Here is a 23,868-nt window from a genome sequence, read left to right as displayed (position 1 = left end):
CAGGGTTCTGCCCAGACCTGGAGCAAAGGCCTCAGCTCATCAGCACAGGTCGCTGCATCCAGCAGCACCAGCTGTAAGATACAAAACACACACACACACACACACCCACATCTGCAGGGCTGAGGCTGAACCAATACATCAAAGGAGGTTTCTTTGTGCTCTTCCGCCCCCCAAAGTTTCACGTTCAGATGTAAAAAACAATTACATTTTAGGAAAACAGAGCTGTACAAAACATTAAACTAGTTTCCTTCTCAAGTGATTCACAGCTTGGTTAACATCAGCTCAAACTAACAACTAGTTCATGCATTGATGCATCTTTTACCAATTACACAATCCAAGTACTTTCTCCTCAAATCAGACTGGATGTGTGGTTTGCTTGTTTAATCAATACGTTCGCAGTGGTCTTTAGTAGGAACATAACAATTCAGCTGGAAGAGCAGGTAGCTTCAGACAACAGGATTTGGAGGCTTACTTCCTGATATTTGGACATCTCTCCTCGGATTGGCTAACAGCAACATGACTCTACTACTGACTTTGCTCTGCAACGTTGTTGCTTTGTCTTCACAAGTGACAAAAGCCTAAAGAAGTTCTGCTGTGTGGAGGAGCTGCTAATGCTAACAGTTAGCTTATGCCATAGTCGAGACGTTCTCTGCTGTTTCCTGGACGCTAAAACAACAGCCTTCACAGTCGCGAGCCATGTTGGGTGAGTCTATAAAGGTTTCTGATTCTCTAACAGTCACGTGGACCTGGTGCCTCATTTAGAAAACTCTGTGTGGCATCCTTACTAAAACCCTACAGCAAAAAGAAAATTACTTTAGCAAACTAGTTTCCCTACGTAACACTCTGCTCACACATGGCTCCATGTGTTTCAGCTTTAAACATCACACCTCTCTTAGGAATGTGCTCAGGTGTTTCTGGATCACATGCCTCCTCCTACACACCTACCTTCTGCCATAAATGGACAATGCAAACTATGTTATGAATATTGTGCAGTTAAATATAAATAAACCTGCTTGTCAGTCTGGTTTCATGGGTAGCCATAACAACCAAGATGGAAATCCAGGCTCTGGGGTGTGATGTAGGCGTGGAAAGTAAAAAAAAAAAAATTCTCTTCAAGCAGCACTGCGCTGCTGCAGAGATGGACTGTTGGGGCACGGATCCATTGCCACGGTCATAAAAAAAGGAAAATATTTTAAAACTATCAAAAATAAAAGGACAGATAGAGATGGCAATAATCATTGATCCCATCAATAAAAAGGCACTATGGTGCACAGAGATCGCTGAGATCATTCAGATCTAAGGGGAACAAATTGAAAAATTTTATTTAACTCAAAAGGACTTTAGGCAGGAAATATTGTTCATCATACAAAACAAACTTCAGCCCGCCTGTTGGCTAATTCCTGCTGGAATGAGTGGTGTTTGAGCAGGAAACTTGTAGAACATGGTAGCTCTCGAGGGCGGCACTTAATTTTATTTCATCATAAACCAAACAAACAAAAAAATGAAGCTGGCAGACAACATTTAGCAGCAAAGCTCCTTTCCTCTTTAGAAAAAATAATAGTTTAACATTACAAATATCAAAGAAAAAGCAGAACTAAAAAGTCTTTTTTTAATTTGTCATTTTTATTTTGAGCATAAATAAATAAAGCACATCTGCAGGGATACACCATGCACACATTACTTTCTACAACGTAAAAAATGTTTTTGAACCGACTCAGTTAACTTTTCCTCAAGTGGCTCACTTAGATACTCGTGCTGTACATGATAGCTCCCCGACTTCCTGGTAACGTGATCAGATTGCACATCCTATTTATGTACATACATAAACCCATATACACAAGAATGAATGAATGAATGAATGAATGAATGAATGAGCAAATATATGGAATTCTCATCAGGGTTTGGAAGCAAGATGGGAGTGATGGGGGGAATCAGAAAGATCCAAATGAAGGAGGTGCAGAGAGAGAGAAGCAGAAAACATTCAGTCATGAAAAAGGAAAATAAGATGTGAAAGCAGACATTTTCATTTTAATCTTGGGTATTTCTCCTAATTTTGAGGAAAAACTGAAATAATTAATTCCATATTTTAAATTCAAATGATACAGGAACGCATGGGAGGATGAAAATGACTGCGTCTGGGTCACAGACCACAACACCCAACAGGCATCATCGACAGATTGTTTTAAACTCAGTTATGACAGAAAAACTTAACCGAAGGAGACAATCTAGCAGGAAATAAAGCCTAAATTTACCATGAAAGTGACCAAAAAGTGTTTTAAAATCATCCTCTCATTTAATTTTAAAAGACATTTTATTTATTTTTACTCTCAAATAATAATAATCTATAAAAACAGAGATTTGCAGCATCTGGATGACATGTTTGTAAACATGGACAGAAAAGACAGGGCAGACTAAAAAGCATGACAAGGAGTTATGGTCTGGCAAACAGAAACGCAGGATTTTAATATTTATTGTAATAAACCAATTAGAAAAATAAATAAATTTGCATTTATGAAATAAAACTCCTGAAAGTGTTGAAGAAATACTGAACTAATTCCTAGTTTTTTTTTTCTTGAGTTACACATTTTACTTGGAATAAATGGACAATACTTATAAAAAATAAAGTGTAATAAGCCAAAAGTGCGACTATTTGAATTTTTTAGGAGGAAATGAAGTTTTTGTGTTTATTTGCCCGGTAATGTGGAACAGTTTAGAAGCACCAGGTAAAAAGGAAGAAAGAAAGTAGGAGGAAAAACATGTTGACAGTCCTTATTTATTGACAACAGATTCTAACAGCTCGATGAAATGTTTGTGTTTAGTAAGTTATTTTACTCCATGTGCTCCCGTCCCGTGTTTGTTTCAAAGAAACATCAGAGGCCAGAGAAATGCAGGAATTTTGTGTCTGTATCTTGCTTCTGTTCAGTGGGAGAGGAAATGGGAAGCCAGGTTGAGGTGGTGAAACCAGGAAACGGTTGAGTCAGTGCCAGAGAGTCATTTATGGATGCGATGCCTTTGTTCAGTTCATTCCTTCTGCTGCAATGCAAAAAAAGAAAACGTCATTACCAAGTCACTCCTAATTCCAGATCACACATTTTACTTACATACAACACTTTTTATTGAGGGGGTAAAAATACCTGATCTGTTATTTATCCTTGTGAAGAGCTTCTATGAAAGCTTCAAGTTTCTCCTGGATCTCACGAACCTTTTCTGCAAAAATGAGAAGTTTTGTCAGCACTGTTCAAAAACAAGTACTTTTGAAAGTTGAAAAGAAATATATGTGAAATGTATAATACTTGCTTTTATTTGTTTTTTAAAATATGATTAATCAGTCTGAGTTACACATGCAGGCCAAACATGAAAATACTCATCTACTAGGGATGTAAGGAAATATCAATATGGCAGTATATCGTGATATTTTTTCAGTACATTTATATTGATATTCAAAAGCTGTGAATCTAATTCTTGGAAGAATTTACATGCAAACATTTGTGTATTTTCTTTTCTTTTGGTGCAATTCAAACACCGACCACTAGTTGGAAGCAGTGTGCAACAGGTTTTGTTTCCACCATTGAGATGTAAATCCCTCTATTGTGGTTCAGATACCTCATGTTAAACATGTTAAGTATCGATTTGGACTGTTCATTGAATTTACACACAAGAAAATTCAATCAAAAAAAAAATCGCTAACATCGCCTGAATGTATCGCAATATATCGTGATATATTGTATTGCCTCCCCTGTATCGTATTGCCAGAATTTCATCAATACCTATCTTCTACCCTTATTTGCTGCAATAGCCTCCGATAGAAAAGCCAGTCAGATCTATGTTGCATTGTAAATTTGCATTCATGGACTCATCTTTCAGCTTATGATGACGGAAAGCTGTTGTCAATTTAAAATCCAGGAGAGAGCACAACTCAACTTAGCTATTACAAGCTAACCGTTCGCATTAGCAACCCCACAACACGTAAGAACACATTCAGACTTGTGTTATTTATGGAGATTAAACATCAACGTTGCAATTTTTACCCCAAAAAAAGAGCTAATTGAGGCAGTGGAAGATTCACTTCACTGTAAGCCAATCAGTAGCGAGATGTCATAACTATTAATGAGTAAGACTCATTTCCCCCACTGAAAAGAACTGAAAAGCCATTTAACCGCAATAAGGGACCTCAGCACATGTATAATTATGGAAATTGTCATCTTGAACATCTATACACCAGGGTCTCTGCAGAAGGAAGATTTATACTTGAATAGACTTGCTTTTATTAACCCTTTTATCTGGGAGCATCATTTTGCATCTATCTGTGTGGTAGGGGACTTGAAAGCTGACATCACAGACATTCAGTCTGTGTTTGCAAAACATATGGGGCAGTTCTGTGAGGATAACCATCTTATTTTATCTAGCCAGCTATTGTTACCACCTGACAGCTTTACCTATATAAGTGAAGCATGGAACACTACGTCATGGCTGGATCATTACAACAGTACTGCTAATACGCATGCTGGATTGAAATCTTTGCAGATCATGTACGAGTATAATAATAATAATAATAATAATAATAATAATAATAATAATAATAATGCATTTTATTTTAAAGCACCATTCAAGGGACACAAGGAAACTTTACAGCAATAAAATAACAAAGAAACCAAATTAAAAACAGCAAAAATCATACACAGAAGCCTAAAAATACAAACTAGATAATAAAACCAATGAAGATGGAAAAGGTGACACTAGCAGTATGCTGTCTGAAACAGGTGGGTTTTGAGTCTAGATTTAAAGGAGGAGAGCAAGTCAGAGTTACGGATGGCTTGAGGGAGAGAATTCCAGGGACGGGGAGCAGAGCTGCTGAAAGTTTTGCTCCCCATAGTGCTGAGACGGAAAGGTGGGACAGAGAGAGTGATAGAGGATAATGATCTGAGGGAACGGATGGGAGAGATAATGTGAATGAGGTCAGACAGGTATGGGAAGAAAGGTTATGGATAGCTTTAAATGTGAGGAGAAGGATTTTGAAATGTATGCGTTGTCTAACAGGAAGCCAGTGAAGCTGTTGCAGGACAGGGCTGATATGGTGACTCACAGGGGTTTAAGAGATGATGCGTGCAGCAGAATTCTGGACCAGTTGGAGCTTATGATGGACTTTTGTGGTAAACTAAATAGGAGTGAATTGCAGTAGTCGATTCTTGAGGAGACAAGGCTGTGAACAAGTATGGAAGCAGAGTGGGGGGTGAGAGAGGGGCGAAGGTGATTAATATTGCACAGGTGAAAGTAGGCAGACCGAGTGATGTCATTGATGTGGGATTGAAATGAAAGAGTGGTGTCAAGAATGACACCCAGACTCTTAACCTGCAGAGAAAAAGAAATAGAGGAGGAATCAACAGTAAGGGAAAAACTGGGGGATTTGGATAAAGGTGGATTTGGTGTCAACTAAAAGGATTTCTGTTTTGTCACTGTTAAGTTTGAGGAAAATTTGTGGTGAACCAAGATGTAATTTCAGCTAGACAGGAAGAGAGTGAGGGGGGTCGAAGTGGAGATTGGGGTTTTAAGGAAAAGTAAAGCTGGATGTCATCGGCATAGCAGTGAAAATGAATGTTAAATTTGTGAAAGATATGACCAAGTGGAAGGAGGTAGATAATGAAGAGAAGGGGCCCCAAGACAGAACCTTGGGGCACACCTTTGACAACTGATCTGAAGGATTTGAGTTGTATGAATTGTGTGCGGCCTGAGAGATAGGAGAGGAACCAGTCAAGTGTGAGATGGGACACGCCAATAGATGAGAGCCTGTCAAGAAGAACTGAATGAGAAACTGTATCAAAAGCTGCGCTCAGCTCAAGCAGGATGAGGAAGATAAGAAGGCTTGAATAAGCAGCAGTCAGAAGATCATTAGTGATTTTAAGAGAGCAGTTTCTGTACTGTGACCGGGGTGAAAACCTGATTGAAATAGTTCATAGTGTTTTGTTCCGAGTGAGTGGAGATGGGAGACGACAACTTTTTCCAGAATTTTTTTAATGAACGGTAGGTTAGAAATGAGGTGAAGGTTATTAAAGTTGTTTGGATCTACACCTGGTTTTTTAAGTATGGGTGTGACTGAAGCAGTTTTGAGTTGAGATGGAACAATACCAGTGGCGAGAGAAGAGTGGATAATGGCAGTTATGAACGGTGTGAAAGAGGACAGGGAGGATTTAACTAGAGAGGTGGGAAGGGGATCTATTCTGTGTCCGATCATGTGCCGCTTGTCCTGCAGCTGGAAATCAGGACTTCCAGAGGTGATTAAACAAGTAAACAAGGGCTACAAAGTTATTATGGAATGGTCCAAACTTTCAAAAAAGGTTCTTGAGGCATATTGCTCAAAATCAGATACTGCTTTGAGTAATGTACATATACCCAGACACGTAATTAATACAATTCTCAATTGTAATATCTCTCACTATAAGGACCTCTGTGTAACGTATGAAGGTATTGTTGATGCCATTTATGACTGTAGCAGATCATACCTTACATGTACCAAGGCTAAAAGCATCAAGCAGGGATGGACCAAGCATGTGGCGGCACATCAAGCAGAAGCAACGCTAGCACATCAGGCATGGGTTCAAGCAGGAAGACCCAGAGCAGGGTCGGTCCTGGAGTATAAACGGCTCACCAGTTCGAAGTATAAATATGCAATTCGTTATATTGTAAAACATGAACAGAACATGAGAGCGGACTCTATGGCTGAAAAGCTTTTATCTAATAATGTGATGGGCTTCTGGAATGAGATGAGGACTCTGAACAGGATTAATACAGTACTGCCCAGGGCCATAGAAGGAGTGTCTGGGGCTGATAATATAGAGGAGTTATGGAGACAGCACTACTTTGACTTGTATAACTGTCAAAGTGAGCCATACAAGGTGGGAAATATTACTAGCAGGGATGCAGTGATCATCAGTGTGACAAGCAATAGCACACTTGTCTAACAACAAGGCAACAGGCTCAGATGACATCTCAGCAGAACATCAGAAGTTTGAAAGTCCTAGGACTACGGTACTCCTGGCCCTGTGCTTCTCTGGGTTCATGATCCATTACTGTCTGTTACCTTAGTGCCTGTCATAAAAAACAAAGCTGGTAAAGTTGGGAGCTTGGATAATTACAGGCCAATAGCCTTAGCTAGTGTTATTTCTAAGATTCTGGAAAAGATATTGCTTGATCGACTGTGTCGCTGTATAACAACGACACACCACCAGTTTGGTTTTACATCCAAGCTGGGAGCAGATCTGTGTATCTATGGCCTGAAAGAGGCAGCTCAGTTTTATTTAACACAGAGCTCCTCAGTGATGACGGGGTTTAATGATGCATCTAAGGCATTTGATCGGGTCAAAGCATCTAAGTTTTTTTGTAAATTAAGTGCAATTGAGGATTTTGGCATACTGGTATTCTCATCAGACATTGCAAGTTACATGGGGCAATACCACATTAAGGTTGGTTTATGCTTGACGCGTCCGCGAGGTCCGCACGGTGAAATTGTGTCATTTTAACAACCACGCCTCTCCACCGCGCCTCCACACGGCCCAAAATTTCTGCACCGCACACCTAGGAAATTTTCTAATCACGCGGACGCGGAAAAACATGGCGGACTGGCAAGAACTAGTATGGCAGAGGTTTGTAAATCCAGACATTTGTAAGATTCAGCTCTCAAAGATCACCGTGATCAATATGTTGTTAATAATTCTTGGAGAGAAATAGCTTGCACTGTCGGAAAAGAAGAGGACGCTGTCAAAAAATGCTGGAATGCCATGTTGTAAACAGTAAATTTTACTTCTACTATGGTGTAGTGTTGGATGCATGCCGTAGAGCTCCATGCTGCCCCGTTCAGTTTGGGAGAATATTGGCTCACCGCAGAGACAAGCCACATGAACCATAAACGCTGCAAGTTGTGAAGCGCGTTCCATCTGCGAGCCGCATCACCAAGCGGAAAGTGAATGCGTCAAGCATAAACCAAGCTTTAGCCTCCTTTGGTGTTAGTAAGGGGGTGGGCCGAGGGGGCTACTGCCACCTGCTCTGTTCAACCTCTTCATGGACGATTTGTCAAATCAACTCAAGAACTGTAAAACTGGATCTATGATTGGTAACAATCTGATTAATCATTTCATGTATGCCGATGACTTCATGCAGCAGTGCTGGTTTTCAGCAGCTGCGAAACATGTGCTCTGACTATGGGCTGAAGTATTATGGGCAGTTTAATGCAAAAAAAAGAGTGTTGTGTTGGTTTATCAGACTAAAGGAAATAGAAATAATTATTTCCCAGACTTCTATTTGGTAGACAAGAAGATAAGTGTCTGTGACAAAGCTAAATATTTGGGTCACATCATCACAGATCAACTCTGTAACGATGATGACATTTACTGGCACTTTGTATGCCCAGGCCAATATTTTGGTCAGGAAACTCCACGTGTGTTCTGATAATGTAAAAATACACCTTTATAGAACCTACTGCCCCTTTGTGGTGTAAGTAAGAAAGCCAGCTTGCATAGGCTTAAAGTAGCATATAATGATGTATTTAGGACTCTGCAAGGGAAGCCTCGGTCCTGTAGAGCAAGTCTTTTATTTTGTAATGCTCATGTCTGCACCTTTCAAGCTATAATGAGAAATTTGATGTACAAGTTAATCCTGCAGCTGAAGAGCAAACTTGTCCGGATGCTGGTGGATCAAAGTTTTTAATGCAGTGTGTTACCAGTCATCCATGTGGACACACTGTTATGCATGTCTTTTATAATTTTTGCATAGTTATTGTGTGTTTTCATTTGTTTTTTAATGTGGATATTGAGTCCAATAAGTTGATGATGATGATGATGATGATGATGATGATGATGATGATGATAAGGCCCTTTTTAAATATAGATGTAAGCTTAACAACAAAAATATCATTTTTAGATTAAATCATGTCACATCACATTTAGTTAAAATCTTCCCTCACATTTCAGGTCCCTCTGATAGAAACAGCCAAACCTTAAGGCAGGCCTCCTCAGCACATCTGATGATGAAGGCCCGAGCAGTCACATCAAAGCTCCCACCCTCCTTTCTTAGCTCGTACCTCCTGGGCAGATTGCTGATGGACGGAAGGAGACACCATAACAACATCTCACATGAAAGGAGGGGAATCTACTGGAAAAGCACTCACTCACTTATTTTTTTCACGAATTTAACGACCATTACATAGAGAATATTATGAGCAACCCTTCCATCTGACGTGTAGCGTCACACGAGAAGAGCGAGCTGTCTAAAGCAGCTTTAATCTCTGGTTAAACAGTGGCTGAAACAAGTCTGGGAGCCAACGCAAAAAAAAAAAAAGAAAGAAAGAAAAGGAAGCCACAGCTTCCAATGCCAGCTGCACCTCCAGGTCTGGCTGCTTCTTCAGCGTCTGCGTCACCCTTGCTAATCTGTCTGGATCTCCCCCAAGCACAAACTCAAACAGCGGCTCTGCAGAACTAACTAGCGCTGCTCCATCTTGATCAATCAGCAACACGAGATCCACAGGAGAACTATTGTTGATTGTTTTCCTACAGACGGGCCAACTGAGAACTGCGCTTTAAAAGACTTTTCCAGGAAGATAAATCATTGTGGTTTGGACCTCAGAGCACTAGCGCCCCAAGCATCTATTTAGCATCAGCAACAAAGGTGATAACTCTGACTTGTTTGGAGGGAAACTAAATATCACACTCAAGGGGCTTGAGTGCAGCCCCATTTGATGGGAGAACTGCTGTTAAGATATCTTTTTCTTGACGGATGGAAAGCAAACTGATGCTGGGAGAGACGTATGAAACCTCCACTAGAAGATACTGGCAGAAGAGAAGGGCTAAAGCTACAAAACATGTAGGAAAAAGCTGTGAAACCTGACTGAATCAGAAAGCTTGGCTGCGAAAGACCCTAATACCTCACAAAGCAGTAAGAGCTGTACAGTCATGCCACTTCCACCTCTTTTCACCTTCTAACATGCTCCCTACTGGCAGGTGGCAGGGGGGAAAAGTCCCAGCCTTTGATGCTCTGCTAACACACTCAGGCAAAATGGCAGGGCGTAAGGGGGAGATTACTACACCTAATGGAGGCATTAAAGGAGCCTGTCGAGGGGAAACTCTGACAAGTCACAGCAGCAGGTGTGGGGCTGAATGAAACATAACCCCAGTGGTACATCATTGCAACACGCAGCCTACCGCAGGGCTCAGATTAAAGCTATGTGCCCAGACCACAGGACAACATAACTCAATCCAGGCTAATACGTGCAGGATTCCCGACATTTGTCTGACCTGAAGAAAGGAGACGGGAAGGTATGAGAGGGTGAGGAAACAAGGGCACTGCCTGTCACACCATGAAAAACACGGGGAACCCCCCTCCCAGATCAAGCTTCAAAGTTCCTCAGATGTGGCTGATGAGAAGGTGCTTTGCTGAGTTTCCGACGCAGGGCGATTAACACTGGTCAAACATTAAGGATCCTGCCAAGTGTGGGCAGAGGTTTGGAGCTTTACTAGACTTCTGTAGGGTGAGTGGGTGTGGAGGTGAGATTGAAGAGGATACGGCTGGACGATAATGAAAAAAACAAAAGCACATTGACGAGGTGTATGACAGACTGCCTCATTGGCTGATTTCCATCGTGATGAATATGTTGTGTTTGTTGTTCTGATTGGTCCTAGAGCTGTCCAGTTGCTTGCAGAGACAGTTTGAAAGGCCTATGAAACTAATTTGTGACTGATTGGAAACAGAAAACAGAATTAGATTATTTTGTATGCTACTAAAATGAATATGGTCAATGTTAGATTACACAAACATTAATTATTAGTGAATGAAAATGGCGTTAAACAACAACAAAACATTCTCTTGAAGCCAGACGGCTAATAACTCTAAAATGAGAACTCAGATGCTCTCAGAAGCCCATGGCCGCGTGTGAATAGTCTTTGAGAGCAGCCAATATTTTGGGAATAAAAACTGTGAGAGTGAGACACAGATATTTATTTCCCCAGCACCATCTGTTTGCCACCAAAAGACCACAGCATGATAAAGAAAAGCCAGCGACGAGGCTTTCTTTTCAACATCCTGTGAAAACGCACCAAAAACCAGAGGACAGTCACCACTGTCTGTTCCCGGCTGTGTGGAGCGGAGTAGCGATTTAAAACCCCATTTAGGCTCCTGTTTACCTAAGAGATGAGCCCTAAAACATAGTCAATCAACCGCTCACCCCTTTATCTGGTCATGAATATTCCCATAATCCTCTACCCTCCATCCCAGAGGCCCCCTTCTTTACAATGCTTGGTGGTGTGTGGGTTGCTGAGGGTGGAGGGAAAAAAAAGAAGAGATGGTTTTTCCTTCAAACCCTTTCTTTTAAAGGCCTTCTCTCTGCTGATCTCCCCATGAAATGATATCTCATTCACTGGCACTTTACAGAGGTCTTAAGCCTGCTGTGGCCAAAGCCCCACCAGAAGGAGGACCGAGCCAAAAAGCTGTTAATTGACCTGTAATTACACTATGTCCAAAACAGAGGACAAGGAGAGTAGCGAATACTAAAAAGAGAGAGAAACCTTCAAACTAATCTTGTCCAACTGGAGAAGGTCAGTCTTCTTCATGTAAAAAGTATTGTTGTAAAAAGTTGGTGGCTGTTGATAGAAAGCAGAAACGGAAAGATTTTAAGAAGGGGAAGACTGGTGCCAAGGTTGAAGCTGCCTCCACCTGCAGCTTTAATATGCTGTCCCGACAATAAAAGCAGAGGTTCACAGCATGGTCATGAGAAAAGTAGCATGGCGAGTAGTTGGGATCCTCTCCTAACCTGTCATTATTCATGAATACACTTCTTACTGCCAAGGTTGCAACCATTAGGGACAGCGAATGTTTAAACTCTACCGTTTCTGCCTCTGAAACATGATCTCTTAATGTAACAAACAGTGAATCTTATCCCATGGTGTGCTACTTGATTTGTCACTAAATCTGGATCGTTGTGCTGTAAAACCGAGCCAAGGGAGACATGGACAAGCAGGGAAAGCGAGTGTATCAATGACCCAAACGCCATGCCAGTGACAGAGCAATGAATCAGCGCTTACACTCACGGTTCTTATCTAGAAAACAGATGCCTTTGAGAGCAGCCTGGCCTAGGGAGAAGGGATATGTAGGTCTGGATGGGTCACAGTGGGGGGTCAGCCAGGGGGCAGACTAAACAAAAACAGAAAATGTTGTGTAGGGAAAAAAAGTCTTGAAATACACCAGGTGATCACGGTTGCTGTTGTGCCAAAGGTTTTATTGACACCGTTGAAGGGCTTGAGGTTAGATTTTTAGTGCCGGATGTTGTAAAGATAAATGTTTGAAGAAGGAAAACTTTTAAGTATTCCCAAGTTACAGAACTGTAAATGTTATCCTAGTTTTACAGGACTGGATCTAGATCTCCAAGAAGCAACTGGAACAAATCTTGTAAATTTGTCCTATTATAGGCAGACCTGGTTCCAAGTGAGTTAAGTTCGTTTGCCTGTGACTTTGTGCAAATCAAAGAATATCAGGCCTCTGAAGTGTTCAGAAAGATGATTTTTGCCCTTTAATGAAGGATGCACTGAGATTAAGAGCTAATTCATCCACATAAAGCAGGGGGAAAATGAGTCTCTGGTTTTAGGTAAAGTCTTGTAATCCCTCACAAGGACTGTGAGGAAAAACCACTCAAGGAAGTTAAAGTTCCATTAGTCATCATCACACACTGGTGAAATTACATCTCCGCATTTGACCCATCCCCATGGGGCGCGGTGAGCTGCAGCTGCGGCTGCGCTTGGGAACTATTTCGTGTTTTAACCCGCCAAACCAAACCCTTAACCCTCCCACTGCCCTCATGGGTGACCCCGCAAAGAAAGTTGACCATTGAGCAGGATGGATGGTTTATCCCTTGAGGTCCTCGTGGCAGGGGTGAGGTGGTGCTCACTCCTCACTCCTCACCCGTGCCACATGGACCTCAAGGGATAAACCATCAATCCTGCTCAATGGTCAACTTTCTTTGCGGGGTCACACATGAGGACAGTGGGAGGGTTAAAGCGGAGTGTCAAGCAGGGAGGCATGGGGTCCCATTTTTTAGTCTTTTGTATGACCCGACCAGGATTTAAACCCCGATCTCCCAGTCCCACGGCAGACACTCTACCACTAGGCCACTAAGCTGGTGAAGCTACATTTTGAAAAAAAGAAAAGAAAAAAAAACACTATTGAAAGGTAAAGTCGCCATTCTTCAGGCTACCTCCTAGATTTACAGGATCTGATGGTTGCAGAAAATGTTATAACACTGGACATAACTGATACTCTCAATCATACGAACAAAAAGTTATCTTATGCTTTCAAAATATTATTGCCACCATTTCAGAATCAACTTAGTCATTGCCCCAGCGTCCTGAACAGGGTCCGAAATTAAATTTTTTACTCACCGGCCAAGTTGGCCGGTAGATGATGAAAATCTACCGGCCAAGCATATTTTTTACGGGCCAAAATTCTAAATGATTTAGATCCACCTAAAGCATGTAATTCTATATTATGTTGATTCCAAACAGAGTGACAAAATAATTAAAACATCAATTAATAAGGAAAACAACTCTTTTGTAATTTTTACTATTTATTTATTTATTTATTTTTAGATATGTTTTTATGAACTCTTTCATTGAAATCTAGTCAGACTCCTTGTTTTCTCTGTTCATGAAGTCTGGCCTCCTGCTTCTGACACCATCTTTGTGCCAAAGCATTACAGCCTCATTTGGGTCCTAGTCCTTGATCTCTGGAGAACACAGCTGCACCATGAGAATATCTGAAAGTGTGTCAGGGCTAGGGTTGTCACGGTAACCGGTGTAGCAGTAAACCCCGGTAAAAAAGTTGACAATAAATAATAACAGTCTTGTTTAAAAAAAAAAAAAAAATATATATATATATATATATATATATATATATATATATATATATATATATGTATTATCTCGGTGGGTTTACCGTGGCTGCGATGTAGGCGAGGTGACCCTTACCAGCCACCGTATCATCTGCTGGAAGTTGCCAGCGGCACATGCACACTTTGTTGTTTACGACCAAAACTTTCTTTAAGCTAAAGCTGAAATAATGGCAGGAGGAGACGGCAGCACTTGGGACATTTATTATCCCTCAAAGAAGACAAAGTCGGAAGTACGGGCATTTTTTGGATATTTGAAGAATGCCGAGGGACAGTTTATAGAAGACGGCTATCCTGTTTAAAGCACGAGCAGAAAACGTGTCTGTGAAAGGCAGCAACGCTACGTGGCCATCATAATGTAGCCATTGTCTCACGACTCCGCCGTCTCCAGTTCGCCACTTTTCACAAAATCTTCTGGTTGCCACTGGTCCTGGTGATTTTTCTTCCAGTTCGACGAGTTTTCTTTTGGAAGGCTGGCTGACTCCAGTTAAAAACTGCCACATTTCACCGCTAGTTTTAACACGAAGCTAACTGCTAACTTGATAAACTGATTGAATGGGATAGGTGGAAATGACGTTGGATGCGGCGTTCACGTTTCGCGTACGTTTGTGTAAGTTGCATGCAGGCGGGAGGAGTATCAGAAATCCGTGGAAGATGACTGATAAACATAACTAATTTGGTGCAAACATTTACTCGCCAGGTGGCAGGTAGAGCTCAAAAATTTACTCGCCAAATGGAGCAATTTACTCGCATTTGGCGAGTGGCGAGTGTTAATTTCGGACCCTGGTCCTGAAGCATAGAAATTTGTCTCTGCAGTATTGCCTCAATTCCTAACAACTCACCCCCGTTAAATGTGTCACAATTTACTATGCTAGATAATACAATGTGGTGTTTCTATGGTGAAAAAGAGAGCTGTTAGCTTTCTTTGCTTATTCTTAACTTCTAAATTACAACAGCTCAGTGCCAACAACAATCTGGAAAAACCTCATCATTAAGTCAAAACTTCCGCAGCCATTCCCAAACCTCTTCAGAGTTGCTTCCCTCTCTCACAAATAGACATACAGCTCTACCAGCTGACAGATGACAGGCTGTGCTCACAGACAACAGGTTCTTCACCTAAATATTTATGAGAACTGAACCAGACTCTAAACAGAAAAATGTAGAACAACTCCTTAAATGAAATTTGCAAACAGAACAATGAAACACTCCATCTGTGACAAAAGACACCAAGCAAAGGACGCACAATTTGTGCACATAGAGGGTCGCAGAGGGGTGGGAGATGGTCAGAGGGCATTTTGATGGATGGCTCATGATCCAAGTATTTAGAACGGGATGTTCACAATAACTGAATTAAGTTTTTCCAGGGTTGTACATTTCAGAAGCAATGAAAATTATTCTTTTTTTTTGTTGAAAAATGATTAAACTGATTGCCACCAAAATGTCGATAGAATTTCGAACAATATAGCAACAAATAAAAATAAAATGCTCCAGAAAAACATCACCAAGCCCATCTGTGACTGATTAACTTTGCAGTAGACCTCGCCTCAGTCCGTAATCACTGTGGAAATGACTTTCAGAAAAGTACAATTTATTTTTAATCTGACTGCATCTTCATGATAAACGAGAACAGTAACTGCTTTTCCGTAAAGCTATAAAACATCAACAAGTTCAAAGAAATCAACACTCGCAGCTCCGATCTATCCTGGATGAAGGCGCACGTGAACACGCACCTTAAGGAGCACTTCTCTCCGAGCGCTCACTAACCACTGAGGAGGAGGAGGAGATGAAAGGAAACAAAGTGAGCGTGAGCCTGAGAGGGCATTCCTCTGAGCAAGTCCAGACAACCACAGCTTTATTGTGTTCTGCTTCAGCCCCAGAAAAAGGAGAAAGTGACTGCGTGCACAGACATGCCAACACCTCGCACTTTATCGCCGTTTTTCAGCACAACTTTGGTTGACACCTCTCATTCCTTAACCTTCAGATAACCTTACCACACAAAAGCTGAAATCCACATTTTCCCCTCACAAATTGTTGCATTCATCAGTGCCAACAAGCCTCCAGTGATAATTATGGGCTTATTATTGGAGACTGTGGGTGGACCAGGTGTTCTTCTAAAACAACTCCTAATAAATGCAGTAATAAATCTGTGGGGCAAATGTGAGGCTCTACAAGTAACACCAGTATAAAACGCTTGAGTTAAAGTGCAAATTAAATCATTAATAAGTCCTACTTCAGAATTTTAGACACTTATCACACAGCAGTGTGACAACATAATTTAGGTATCGACCATTTATTGCAAACATTTGGGAGATTGTTCATGTGAAGCTGATTTGGCAGTGACTAAATATGTTGGTGCACTTGACCATGAAACACACCCACCCATTAGACAGTTATGTCTGAGTTCTTTCAAATAAAAAAAGTACTCCATGAAAAGCAAAAATATTAAAGCTGCTGCACCACTGTGTGTTTTCCACTCCGACCCTCTGCACACACACAAAAGAAAGTTTCTGAATGTGGGCAAACTAAGCAGCAGCAGCACAGCGGTCTCTGCTCTGTGCTTCCACGTTAGTCCTGTGCTTTGCTCCAGAGACAGCAAAGTGCTGTACAGCTCATCTGACGCGCGCGCACACACACACGCCACTGCAGCGTACACTGTACCATTCATTAATCGTGCTTTTACACAGTCGCTCTGACGCACACACCTGACCTGCATTTGTAACCTGAGCAATGTTGAGGCTGTCCGTAAGCTGCAGCAAACACAGCTCACCAGCAGACCGCCCCTGGGAGCATATTTTTGCCTTTGTTAGGTGTGTTTATCTTTCCCTCATCGTCTCCTACCGCTATCTTTTTTCTTCCTCTCTTCCTTCCTTTTCTAATAGGGTGAGATGTAAGATGAAGGTCTCCTCTCTTATTTCCTATTCTCCCTCAGTCAGATTACCAAATGAGGACAGTTTGACAGAAGCAGTGAGATGAGAAAACAAACTGCAGACATGAATTTAGATTTTACAATAAAATAAAGATGGCTGGATCAAGTAGCGTATAGTATTAGCTGTCTGACCTGCTGGGTCAGGCTATAGTTTGGGCTTGAGGCAATGTGCCCTGCTGCCTTCTAAAGGACCCTAAAACAAGCAGGAACAACATCTGAGGACAAATGATTTCATAACACCAGGAATATGGTTGCTATAGCTCGGAAGATGAGTGTGGAACTCCTATCAAGTGTTCTGAACCCCTCATTTACGTGATCAGACTCAAGTTAGTAAGAACATTTGTCTGGTGGCAGGTTTATACCTGCTAACAGCTGAAAAGTCTCTCATGAGTCTGCACAGGAATATTCTACTTCCTGCTATTTACAATGCAGTAACTGAATATTCTAATAAAGATGATTAGACTTAAATTGTGCAACAAGATAAGAAGAGAGCAGAAGAACCTCAATTCAAGGGATTTTACGATTGAAAAGGAGAGATATGACCTTTTCTTAAGTTCTAATAGTTTCATGGTCGATACAAAAGATGTTTATGAAGTTCTTTGCACAAAATCCCTCTCGCATAAAGCGATTTCAGCAGAATGAGCTGTTTTAGGGCTGTCACTTTAAGAAAACAAGCTGCAGCTGGCCATGCCCAAAATTCCCTCACTCAGGCTACTATAAGCTAAGAAGCTCCCTTTTCCATGAGGAGCTCAGAGAAGAACTGCTCCAGCAGCAGCTCTCGCCGGTGAGAGGTGATTCTATTCTTCTTGTGACATCACAAAAGGGGACTTTTTGAAATGGCTTGTTTTAGACACACAATTCCTAAAAACAAACACTGGCAAAAACTGATGGACAGTTATCTTTTTTGGAGTGTTTATAGATGCAGTAGAGATCCACAAAGCAGCACAAAAGGATGAAAAAAAAATGACTTTTGTATATTTAGTCCTCTTTAAGCCAACGATCAGCCTTGCTGGTCAATCTTGACTGAAACCTACACTCACACACACACACACACACATACACTATTGGTTCTTGGTGGGTGGAAGTACTATATGAAGAGCTCAATGCCAGCTAATGACCCAGATCCATTTACACTCAGGTTGAAAGACTAATGAAGCTAAAAACCATGAAGGATACATTTATTAGGCTTAAAGAAGAGAAAATACCTGACAGCATCACAGAGTTAGCTGAGGCTGAGTGATGTCAACACGCTGAAGATACGTGGTCAAATTTACACAATGAGCTAAAATAAAATCAATCCTGTAATTTTTCTCATTTACTTTTATGGATTTACAGGTGAATAAATTAATTGAGATGGGAAATGTGATAACGTGAACTGTAACACCTGATTTGATGTAAACAGTGACGTTGCCATTTATGATCAAGTGTTTCAACATTTCTAATCTTCTCTTAAGCTCTTGTTTCTATTTAAGTCTGAAACATGAAACAAATGATCGTCCAGAACCTGGATCCTGTGTTGGGTTTTTATTGATTTATTTTGTGAACATCTACCGTTTCTGCATTTGTGCAACAATGATGAAATTATTAAAAACAACAAAGAGTGAGATAAAGGCCTTGCTTCATTCTGGCTGATGTTTTCTAAGGGATATGAGTGACTGAGATTTACCGGCCGACTGAGTTCCCATTCTGCCCATAAGCCTGTAAGAGGTTATGGCGAGTGTGCACAGGTGTTTTTTATTTTACTTAATAGGATTTCGTAACAGATTCGAACCACACTCCCACATCTATCAGTGACGGGAGGCTTTGGTGGAGGGAAGCAGGAACACCACACCTGTTTGGAAAAGTTTGGGACTGACTTGGCTTGTAGGGTCTACAAGGCCAGGCAGGTTTAGGGGTTTTTTGACATTTGTTTGTGTGTGTGTGTGTGTGTGTGTGTGTGTGTGTGTGTGTGTGTGTGTGTGTACGCGTGTTGTGTTGAGTGTGTTACTGTCTTTGCCTGGCAGCTGTCACAGAGAACAAATCAAGTGAAACAAACTTTATTTATCTGTGAATAGTTTTGGGAACTATTTTGTATATTTTACACTAATAATGTCACTCATTAAGATCTTTTAAAAATATGAACATGTTTCCCACAGATGGCAGCGAGGTGAGATGGGGAAACAGATTTAATGCAGGGCTTAAGTTCACAGGTCTACACCGGTGTTCTGACTCACATGGTACAAGCTGCATCTCAGCCACACACACACACACACACACACAACAAACAGCTCATCGTTCGTTTGATTAACGACGCTTGGATCTGGTTTTATAATCTCTGCAAAATAAACACACTCTTTGAAATTGTAATTAATTATAAGTGCAATAAAAGCAGATGAATTAAATAGCAATAAGGATCAGCACTATCATCTGACTCTTTTTACACATTAACAAAAACACCTGAGGCGGTAGAAAAAGATTACAGGCAGCGTTTTCCTGTTTGAAGCAACTGAAGATAGTCAGACAGATTAAAAGATTCCCTCCGGTAAAGTCAGGGTGAGTATAACACACACTCTGTCACTGACGGCAGGCACCACATCCTGATGTGTGTGATTATGTAAAAGGGGTTTTAAAAGAAAGAAAGACAATCTAACGTCATCTTTTAATAACTTCGGAAATCCCGCAAATTGCTTTAGCTTTTGATCTGCGTGATTGTGTTTGTGAAGAGCGGGAACGTGGCACGCAGCCAAGGGGATGCAAACTTCTCTTAAGGCTTCAGAGCAATTAGAACGTCCAAATATAAATCTCAAAATCCACCTCTGAAAGAGATTTCCTAAAACAAATTTAGCTACATCTGCAGGAAGTACAGTTCTTCAGCAGGAAGAGACGAGAAAGAGCGCTACCCCTGGTTTGACATTTTAATAAAATGAAAACTTTAAAGTGATTCTTTAAAAATCAGCCGGATGAACAGCTGCTCTGTTGACTTAAACCCGACTGTTGAAGCACCGCTGCCATCTCCTGACGGTGAACAAGCTCCACTCTGATGCAACCTGTTACTTTATAAAACCTGCAAAGCGTTGACCTGAGAGGATAATAAGCGTTAATGCTTCCAAGCCAAATAAGCGTTATTCTGATTTAAACCTCTTCTGCTGGGACAGTTTTTGAGTATCTTACTGAGATCCTCGGCCAGCTGGACTCTGCGGCCCGTAATGAGCTGGGTCTTTTTCTCCACATCTTCCCCGAAGTCGTCTAAAACCTCCTTCACGTTTTTCTCCAGCCGCCGCACTGCAAAAAGTGAAGAAACCTCTCAAATAAAGCATTTAAATCTAAAACTGGGCACTGCATCTTTCAGGGAGTGTTTCTTTTAAATTCTGTCATGATGTTTTATAAATATTAAAAATGATGAGCGAGAAGCCGTTTATTATTTTACGGTGAGCAGACTTGAGGATATAGACTCTAGGATTGATTGTATTACTGAACACACCTGGTTACTAGAAAGCTCGGACCTGATTTAAAAGTTCTGCAGCTTCCATCATGTATTCATTTCTTCTCTGATTTATAGAATTTAACATGATTACATTTCATAAAAAGTATCCTAGTGTGAACAATAGAAGTTGTGTTAGAGGAAAAAAAATAAAATAAAGAACTAGATGTAAAATGATATTCTATCAACTGAAAACACGAATGAAACTCGGAGCCTCGTCGTCACCTTCTGTGTTGGTGAGCTGCTGTCGGAGAGTGTTGGCTGTGATGACCAGCATCCGCTGTATCCTCCAAAACAGAACCACATCATTGCACTCCAGCTGGAAAAAAACAAGCAGCGTCAAACCTGAACTCAGTACAGGTGTGAAAAAGCTACAAACAAAAACAAAAACAAATCGTCTTCTCCACTCACCTCAGAGTCCACAAAGTGCCTCTGGTAGTAATAGAAGCCTCTCTTGCAGAGGTTGCAGTGGGACAGTGCTTTCTGCAGGAAGTGCCTGCGATACAGCTGATGCCACGTGTCTTTGATCTGTGGAAAAAAATCAGTGTAAAGTGTCAGAAATCTGTTACACGATAAAACGACTTTTGATGTTACCAGCAACTAGAAATCCATTTATTTAGCCTTGTTAAAATGATCCGAGCTTAAGGTCTCACCAGCGCCGGATCGACCTCCACCCCTCGCCCCTCCAGGTTCTTCCTGACTGTGGTGACCTCATCATTGGCCAGGTAAGCGGTGTGGTCATCATGCAGCTTCAGCAGGCGATCCAGCTCGTTTTTGGTTTCATTACGAATGTGCTGCAGGGCCAGGAACATTAAGATGTAAACATTAGCTTGTAAACATTTCTGATTTAACTGGTTTAACGCCATTTACTCTTAAATGATTTTCTACCTTTTTACAGTCTGGGTGGTTTATAAAGCAGCATAATAACTGCTGATTCTGACCTGATCTGGAGTACGGTTCTTCCAGTTTAGCCATCGCTCTTTCCAGTCAGGGCCCACCATGTCTCTGATCACCGATTCGGCTTCAGGAACAAAACGAGACATTAAAAAAACACAAAACGCGATTAGCAGTCTTAGCAGGGTGAAGCTGCTTTTAGCTACTATGCTGCACACAGATGCAATCAGAAGTGTATTTTTATTGCGTCGTCACGTTATTTTAAATGTTCGCGCTAATCTTGCTAAAGAAAAGCACATTGAACTGCTTCTGTGCATAAAATGTGCTATATAAATACAGCTGCTTGGCCACTTTTGTTGCTTGTGCCGTGTTAAATCCTGTTTACAACTGAATACATTTGTAACTATAAAAAATACCCGAAAGTGAACAACAGAAGCCATGTTAGAGGATATAAAATAAAAGTAATTAGGTGAACAAATATTATAGTTTGCAACAAAATAAGATAATTGCAGTTGCTGTTGCAGAGGGGGTACAGGGGTATTTTAGAACTAGGATTTTAAGCAGTTTATAGCAAAATAAAAATAATTGGGTAGGGATGCACCAATAGTGATACAGGTATCGGTATCGGCACCGATACTATACTAATACCAGTATCGGTAAAAGTTAACCGATACCAGGAACCGATACCAATGCAGTTGCTTGAAAGTGGCTTCACTGTAACTTGTCACTTCTGTTCACCTAATATTTTAGTTTCGTGATGATTTCCATTCATATATTTTGCTTTTTATCTACCTCACAGTCTTTTCCTGTTGAAAGCAGAGAAGAAAATAAAATCTGTATTCCAAATAATTGCATTTTTTTGTGTGGTAGAAGTATCGGTATTGGTAATCGGTATCGGTGAGTACTCAGATCCAAGTATCGGTATCGTATCGGTTTGGAAAAAAGTGGCATCGGTGCATCCCTATAATTGGGTGTAGTTGGAATCATAACAGGATGTCATTTGATTTGTAACCCGACACCGATCAGCGCATTTTAAACACACTGCAGTAAATCAGAGGTCAATGCAGCTGACATACTGTCTTTGAGGCGGGACTGTAAGGTTTCCTCCATGAACTGGATTGCTGCATCCCACTGAGGCTTGTCTGTGATGGAACGATCCTCTAGAGCGTTGTGCTGGATCACCCTCTGACAAACACAACATCCAAACGTTACAGTAAATTAGAATTGGCGTTGGAATCCAGTCACGACAGCCATGGAGATTTTTCTGTGCTCACCAGGCTGTCCAAGGCCCTCTCGTTCCACTTGTGCCTCTTGATGCTCTCATCCTTCACGGCCTCCTTCAGCTTGTCAAAAATATCATCCTGGTCTTTGCCTTTGTATTCAGCAATGAAACGGGCAAACTCTTCCTGTAATGTCTCCCAGGCAACCTGAAACAGGATGATTACACAAAGTTTAGGAAATGACTACAGCATCAATACCCCTATTCCAAAATGAAGATGCATATAACGTAGTCATAAACATCTTATTTACCTCCAGTGCTTTGTGTGGAAGCTGCTTGTCGGTCCACTGCTTGAGCTTGATGTCTACAGTGGTGTTAAAGGTACCAGAGTCCATTGTTTGGGCAGCAGGCAGGTAGATGTTCTCTATGACGTGTGTGGACACGCGTTCCCACAGCTTCTTCTGTAGAATAGCTTCCCTGTGTGAAAGAACAAAAGGAAATGCGACTCTGGAACAACAACAGCAACTTCTGTTTTATTTATTTGTGATGTAGCTTGTTGCTCTAATCTTAGTTTTCTACTCAGATGTAAACATCTTTAGTCAGGCCAACGTTCTGCAGGGCTGTGTAAAGAGACCCGCTGGGGCAGGGACAGTTCACCTCTGTAGTCAGAGCTGTGGCTACAGCGTTTGACACTGACCCTGTTAGTATCTCCGCTCAGAAGCAGTGTGACTGTGTCCCCCTGAGTCCCCCATCACCACAGCAGAGTTGTCCTGTTCTCATTTATCATAAACACTCACTCATATTTCATTTAGCTCCCTTTTGTTTAAGTTAGCTCTCTCCGCTGTCGATAAACGCTTTCTCCAATTGTGCTGGTGGGCTAACAGGGCCACCCTCGCTCATGCCCATGAGCCATTCATCAGAGCATCGATCTGCGAGAACTGAAGGCTCACACACGGGGGATGGTAGTAACACAATGCATACATCTCATTTAAGCAGGGTTTTCCTCTTTGTGGATAAGTTATCACTACACACACTCACACACAGATACATGCAGAAAGAGAAAAAACTCAGCACGCACGGACGGCTGGAAGGTGGAAATGCTGCTAAAGTTTGATCTTACAACGTCCGACTATATTTTCACCGATTTGTTTCCTGCCTCTCCCCACTGTTGTTTGGAAGCAGTATTACAACTGTCGTAAAGATAACGTGGTCAGACAAAATGTTGTATATAGTATGTTTGTGTTTGGCAGTTCACAAAAAGAGAAAAACTATTAGGACTTTGCTACTTTTTAGATGCTTTTAACCAAACCAACGAGTGCAGGTCAGGCCGATGTTCACTCTTAGCTCTATGCTTCGTCTCAAAAGACATCACTCTGATTTTTATTCCCAGGCTCCGCCATGACGCCTTCAACAAAACTAAATTATTATCCTTTATGTGATTTTTATTGATA

General features: G+C 41.3%; 1 protein-coding gene across 4 annotated transcripts in view; it reads right to left on the bottom strand.

Annotated features, from left to right (window-relative positions):
* Positions 1-2,759: 2,759 nt before the first annotated feature.
* The window catches only part of opa1 (OPA1 mitochondrial dynamin like GTPase), a 43,443-nt gene continuing 22,334 nt past the window's right edge, over positions 2,760-23,868 (bottom strand). For all 4 annotated transcript variants that reach the window (XM_015970675.3, XM_015970677.3, XM_015970676.3 and 1 more), the window contains 10 exons: positions 22,729-22,894; positions 22,473-22,625; positions 22,275-22,383; positions 21,246-21,325; positions 20,958-21,098; positions 20,716-20,832; positions 20,530-20,623; positions 19,995-20,105; positions 3,135-3,207; positions 2,760-3,033 (listed from right to left, as the gene is read on the bottom strand). In XM_015970675.3, coding sequence (XP_015826161.1) covers positions 3,143-3,207; positions 19,995-20,105; positions 20,530-20,623; positions 20,716-20,832; positions 20,958-21,098; positions 21,246-21,325; positions 22,275-22,383; positions 22,473-22,625; positions 22,729-22,894 — 1,036 coding nt within the window. In that variant the 3' untranslated portion in view covers positions 2,760-3,033; positions 3,135-3,142. The remainder of the gene's footprint in view (positions 3,034-3,134; positions 3,208-19,994; positions 20,106-20,529; positions 20,624-20,715; positions 20,833-20,957; positions 21,099-21,245; positions 21,326-22,274; positions 22,384-22,472; positions 22,626-22,728; positions 22,895-23,868) is intronic.

This window comes from Nothobranchius furzeri, chromosome 8 (genome assembly GCF_043380555.1).
Source record: "Nothobranchius furzeri strain GRZ-AD chromosome 8, NfurGRZ-RIMD1, whole genome shotgun sequence".
NCBI lineage: Eukaryota > Metazoa > Chordata > Actinopteri > Cyprinodontiformes > Nothobranchiidae > Nothobranchius > Nothobranchius furzeri.
The sequence above is the reverse complement of the archived record's forward strand: the minus strand, read 5'-3'. Positions and strand labels throughout refer to the sequence as shown.